This window comes from Bison bison, unplaced genomic scaffold, assembly GCF_000754665.1.
Source record: "Bison bison bison isolate TAMUID 2011002044 unplaced genomic scaffold, Bison_UMD1.0 scf7180017864079, whole genome shotgun sequence".
Lineage (NCBI taxonomy): Eukaryota > Metazoa > Chordata > Mammalia > Artiodactyla > Bovidae > Bison > Bison bison.
The window spans coordinates 980,146-985,796 of record NW_011494651.1 but is presented as its reverse complement, the minus strand read 5'-3'; the positions used below and the strand labels follow the sequence as shown (position 1 = coordinate 985,796).

At 65.2% G+C, this 5,651-nt stretch overlaps 1 protein-coding gene across 1 annotated transcript in view; it reads left to right on the top strand.

Moving 5' to 3' along the window:
- The window catches only part of KIAA0930 (KIAA0930 ortholog), an 11,619-nt gene that overhangs the window by 2,520 nt on the left and 3,448 nt on the right, over nt 1-5,651 (top strand). The window contains exons 2-6 of the mRNA XM_010837625.1: nt 473-598; nt 700-777; nt 1,045-1,146; nt 2,388-2,528; nt 3,060-3,254. Coding sequence (XP_010835927.1) covers nt 473-598; nt 700-777; nt 1,045-1,146; nt 2,388-2,528; nt 3,060-3,254 — 642 coding nt within the window. The remainder of the gene's footprint in view (nt 1-472; nt 599-699; nt 778-1,044; nt 1,147-2,387; nt 2,529-3,059; nt 3,255-5,651) is intronic.

Below are 5,651 nucleotides of genomic sequence, written 5' to 3'. Positions count from 1 at the left end.
ACCACACAGCTGCTCCCGCGCAGCCTCCCTGCCCGCCTCTGCTGCGAAGAGCAGAAAGGAAAGCCCCTGGCCGGCGCGCTGTGGGCGCTGCTGCAGGGCCTGCGCACTGCGGGCTCTCTGCGGCAAGCCCGGCTGCCTCCCGCCCCCTCCTCATCCGGCCGCGGAGCTGGTACCCAGTTGCCGTAGCAACCCGAGGGCCTCCTGCGCGCTCCGCTGGTGTAGAGGGTGGCTGGCTGGACTGGCTGCCTGTGGGCTGGGCCAGGATGCTGGGATCCCCCGCCCTGCTGGGGGGCCCAAGGGACGACCTCGGTGGGAGGCTGGCTTCTTGATGAGACCCCGGGGTCGCGAAGCCAGAGAACCCAGGAGGGAGATTGGAGCCCACGCCCCGCGTGGGAGGGGCCAGGGAGGAGAGGATGCCCCCGGGGCGGGGGGTCGGGGGTGCTGGGACTCACCTCTGCCCTGCGCCTCACAGCTGGCGGAGGCCGAGCCCGAGGCGGGGGTGGAGGTGTACCGGAGGGACTCCAAGAAGCTGCCGGGCCTCGGAGACCCGGACATCGACTGGGAGGAGAGCGTCTGCCTGAACCTCATCCTGCAGAAGGTGCCTGGCGCGATGGGCAGGGCTCCCGGCGTGGGGGCGGGGTGCTCGAAGGCCCCGGGCACAGCGGACCCCTGAACTCCCCTGTCCCGCACCCCTTCCAGCTGGACTACATGGTAACCTGTGCTGTGTGCACGCGAGCCGACGGCGGGGACATCCACATCCACAGGAAGAGGTCCCAGGTGAGCCCGCGGCGCCCAGGGGTGCTCCACCCGCTGCCCTGCCCTGAGGGGAGGCTGACCCCAGAATTTCCCTGCGGCCTGGGGGCCTGGGTCCAGCTCAGGAGCCCTGAAGCAGGTCCTCCCTCCCAACGGCTCCTTCCCCAGCGGCTCCTGGGGCCCTGGCGACCCATGCCTTACAGCACACCCCACCCCAGCACGTGGCTCCGGGCCCGGGTGCAGGGCTCAGTGGGGGTTTCACTCAGCCCCTTCCAATCTTTTTCTTTCCAGCAAGTGTTCGCGTCCCCCAGTAAGCACCCCATGGACAGCAAAGGGGAGGAGTCCAAGATCAGCTACCCCAACATCTTCTTCATGATCGACAGCTTCGAGGAGGTGGGAGCTCTGTCTTGGTCTGGCTCCCCCCCAGCCACCCCCCAGGCCTCACATGCCTTCAGGAAGGAGGTGGGGGCAGGGCTGGGCTCCCGCTCTCCCTGCTGCTTCCTTGACTCAGGGCAAACGAGTTCACTGGGCTCCGAGCCTTAGTGTTCTCATCTGTAAAATGGGCGTCAGGGTTGAAAGATCAGAGAGCTCACGCGTGGGAGGAGGCATCATCAAGTCCTGCAGAGCGCTGCCCGGGCAGGAGGGACGGTTATTACCACCCTCGAACCCTAAATGAGGCCTCCCCACCTTGGGATCCTAGGATGTCTGCGATGGGTGGGGCTCCGGAAGTTACAAAACTGGGGCCTGGGGCAGCTCACTCAACTGGGAAACGCGGGGTGCTGGGAAGCCAGCTGCGCCCCCTGGCGACCCTGCCGGCTCCTGTCAAGCCACCCTCCTGTCGAGGTCTGGGCAGTGGAGCTGTTCCCCCCACCACCCACAGTGAGGGCAGGGGGTAGGGGGGCCCTGGAGCACTCACGAAGAATGGGGCGTGGGCTGCAAGTCGCTTCTCGATTTGGTTGGTGTCTTGAGCATTTCAGTTCAGGGGGCTGAGCGCCCTCTCCAGACTCACACAGCTTGTCCACAACAGAGCTGAGATTGAAGCCAGAGTCTGGACCTCAGAGCTCAGCCTGCACACAGCCCCCCGCCCTGCCCCATGGGCAGTGACTCTCGTGGGGGCAGGCTGTCCAGTCCCCTGCAGACGGTCACCCCCCCAGGCAGGCAGTCTGTGAGGCTTCTCAACTGGTGCCCACATACACGCCCTGATGGCTGGGGCAGGGCTGGGGCGGGTGGGCTGTGCACCCATAGCTGGGGGTGGAGAAGACACTTGAAAGTGGCCAGACAGTCCCCGTGAACTGTTCTACTTCCTGGTGTCACTCCGGTGGACAGTGAGAGGGTGGCACATCCTCTTCCTGTTCCAGAGTCACTTATGACCTTAGCCCCTTGTAGACGCTGCCCCTGCCCACGGGTCGCCTGTCCCCCTTGCTGCGCGGGTCCCCGTGGAGTGGTGGCAGGCCTGGGGGCCTTGGGCAAAAGCCTTCACGTCTGTGGCTCAGCGTTCTCCCCCTGAAAGGGGGAGTTTCCAAGCAGCCCTCCCTGGGTCAAGGAGCCGGGCAGGGGGCTGGGAGCCGGGCTGTGCTGGGGGCCGGGGGCAGCCAACCGGTGCCATCCCTGCGTCTGCCTCGCGCCCCCCCCAGGTGTTCAGTGACATGACCGTTGGGGAAGGGGAGATGGTCTGCGTGGAGCTGGTGGCCAGTGACAAGACCAACACGTTCCAGGGAGTCATCTTTCAGGGCTCCATCCGCTACGAGGCGCTCAAGAAGGTGTATGACAACCGCGTGAGTGCAGGGTGGGCTGGGTCCAGGGGGCGATCACCCCGCAGCCCCCCTGCCCTCGCCCAGCTCTGCTGTGCCTGGCCCACCCCAGGGCTCCTGCAGCGCCCCCAATGCCCCTCCTAGGCGGCTGGGGCCTGGGTCACGTGGGGCTCTTCCCAGGAAAACCCTCCTGGGATTATTGGTCCCCGACAGATGGGACCGAAGGGAGAGGAGTCCAGGTGGATGGAGTGCCTCCCGCCGCTGGGCTCCGCCCCGGGTGTCCTCTCTCTGGACCCCGGGGCAGGGGACGAGGAGGTGGTCTCTGTCCCCAGACGGGGTGTGGTCGTTGGGGAGAAAGGGCGTCAGACAGGGATGCGAGGGTGCCGGCACTGCCCCGCCTTGTGGGCGAGCCCGGGTCAGCTGGGGCTGGGTCTCCCCGGAGCGGGGCTGGCGGCCCTCGGGGACTTCTTGAGGGAGGGTCCCCCAGCTGCTGGAGCCCCCAGGGAGCGGGCACCCCGCCTGCCTGACTCCGTGCCCCCGCCTGCCCGCCCGCAGGTGAGCGTGGCGGCCCGCATGGCCCAGAAGATGTCGTTCGGCTTCTACAAGTACAGCAACATGGAGTTTGTGCGCATGAAGGGGCCCCAGGGCAAGGGCCACGCTGAGATGGCCGTCAGCCGCGTGTCCACCGGCGACACGTCCCCCTGCGGGACCGAGGAGGACTCTAGCCCGGCTTCGCCCATGCATGAGCGGGTAAGGCTGCGCAGCTCGGGGAGGGCCTCTGCCCTTCCCTGAGGCCTGCCTCCCACCACCTCCCTGGTCCTTCCCGCCCCCCAGCCCCCCGAGAGGTAGGTGTCATGGTCCCCACCCCTCTGGGGAGGAGGCCGAGGTTCAGAGAGGGCAGGTGACTGGCCCGGGGTCACACAGAAGGTTAGTACCTGGGCCCCGAGCTGCCACGGTGGCAGGGCTCAGCCAGCGGGGTCCCAGCACCCGCCCTGGTGGACCTGCTGGGTGGGGGCGGGCACCCAAGCGGCCTTTCCAGGGGCGAGATGGGGACGATGACGGATGAGCTCCAGGAGGGTTGGCCAGAGCCTCGAGACCCTGGGGCCCCCCAGCTGGTCTCTGCCGGGGCCGCTTGCCAACCAGACGCTGGGCCCCGGAACTGCTGGCGACTGCCGCAGCCATGGACGGGTCCGAGCCTTCCTGTCTGCAGAGCTGGGCAGCTCCAGGCCTGCGGGGGTTCCTTGCTCTGCTCCCTGCCATGTGGCTCATGCAACAGCACTGAGCCTCTGAGCCCTTTCTAGGCTGCTGTCCTTCCCCGGGGGCCGGGAAGCTGACCTCAGTGGCAGCCTTATTCCCAGAGCCTCTCGGGTGGTGGGCGGGGGGCAAGCCCAGGGCTCAGGCAGGAGAAAATACCCAGCCCATCGGCCACGTTGCCTGTGTTGGGGGCTCCAGAGGAAACCGGGGGTCTTGAAAGAGGAGTGCGTCCCCCCCCGGCGTCTCCAGGAGGGGCTGCAGGGTGGGCTGCAGTCCGGGCACTGCTGCTGCATGAGCTGGGACAGTCTCTCCTCTCTGAGCCTCAGTTTGCTCACCCGGAAATGGGGTGAACACACACCCGCCTCCCGCGGTGTTGGGGACTCAGGAGCCAGGGCATCAGGGGCCCCTCTGGGGGTGGGGCCGGCTGGGGCATCTGCCTGGAGAAATGGCCCCCGAGCATGTCAGTCCAAGTCCCCGCTGGCGCGCCCGAGGTCAGGGAGCTGTGCCCACCCTGCCTTTCACTCTAAGCTCACCGTCACGCGTCCTCCCGGCAGTCAGGGGGCACTTTTCTTTCTCTTGTTGTGTCTTTTTTTGTTCGCTTTGAGTTTCCTGCAGTGAATGTGTTTTGTAAGCAGAGCAGAAACGACAAACGCTCTCTTTCTGTGATGATGGGTGAGAATTCTGAGCAGAGGCGTCTGTTGTCTTGGGAACAGAGATGGTTTGTCTCTGCGATAAGGAGCCTTATCCCCCTCGGTTCTCAGGTGCCCACTGAGGCTAACAAATGTGTGCTTGACAGCCCTCGTAAAGATGTGGCCTGGGCTCAGGCCGGACAAGCCTGGGTGCCAGTTCTGGCCGTGTGTTTGCCCAGTGACCACAGAGAGGTTACTGGACCAGTCCGGGCCTTCATCTTCCCATCTGTCAAATGGGGGTGCTGGTCTTTCTCTCCCAGGGTGGCCGTGGCGGGGAAGGAGACAGTGCCTGGGAAAGCCCCTGGCCCCCAGCAGCCGGGGGGCCTAGGGTCAAGGGGCGGGGCCTGCCAGGGTCGTCCCAGCGCTGCTCGGGCGCCCCGCCTCTGTGCTCCCTGCCTTCCTTTCCCAGAGGGGTCGTTTGTAACCAGCTCATGACAAATGCAGACTCTGTGTGTTGTGGTTTCTGGTGTTTGCTTTTCTATCTTCTAAAAACCTTCCCTGGCTTGTGGGAGGACCGTCTGGAGCCCAGCGGCCGCCGGGACTCTGGTGGACGTCGGAGCCATGACGAGGAGGCTGACGGGGCTCCCGAAGTTTCAGTCCCAGCTCACCTTGTTCCTCAGATTCTTGTTTGCATGGGGAGGAGGGAGGAGATGGGCCACGTTCCCTCTGCCTGGAACGCCCTTCCCCCCCTTCTTCACCTAGCGAACTCCTACTCGTCCTTCAAGACCCAGCTCAAGCGGCGTCTCCTCCGGGAAGCCTTTCGTGATTTCCCAGGCTTTTGATTCCTTTTGCCTGTGTGCTCGCCTGTATCCTGTGCTTCCTTTTTTTTTTCTGTCTTTAACAACCAACATTCAGTCTGTGGTTGTCAACTTTTGGGTCTCTCACCACCCCCGGCAGACTGTGAGCTCCTTGAGGGCAGGGACCCGGTCATGTGCTCCCCTGAGTGGGTGTGGAGAATGGTTGGTGATGGGCAGTGTGGTTAGAAGAGAGGAGAGCAGGAGATGGAGGGGTGAACTGTTTGACCACTGCATTTCTGTGGAAGGACGCTGGGGGAGAGAGGGGACAGGAGATAAAAGCCAGGAGAAGAAATTAGAGGGAAGAGCAGGGCCTTAGGGGCAGCAGACCTGGGGTGCAGCCCAGTGTGGCCGCCGTCTGCTGGGTGACCTTGGCCCCGCCAGGGTGGCTGTCCCGCCTCAGCCGGGTC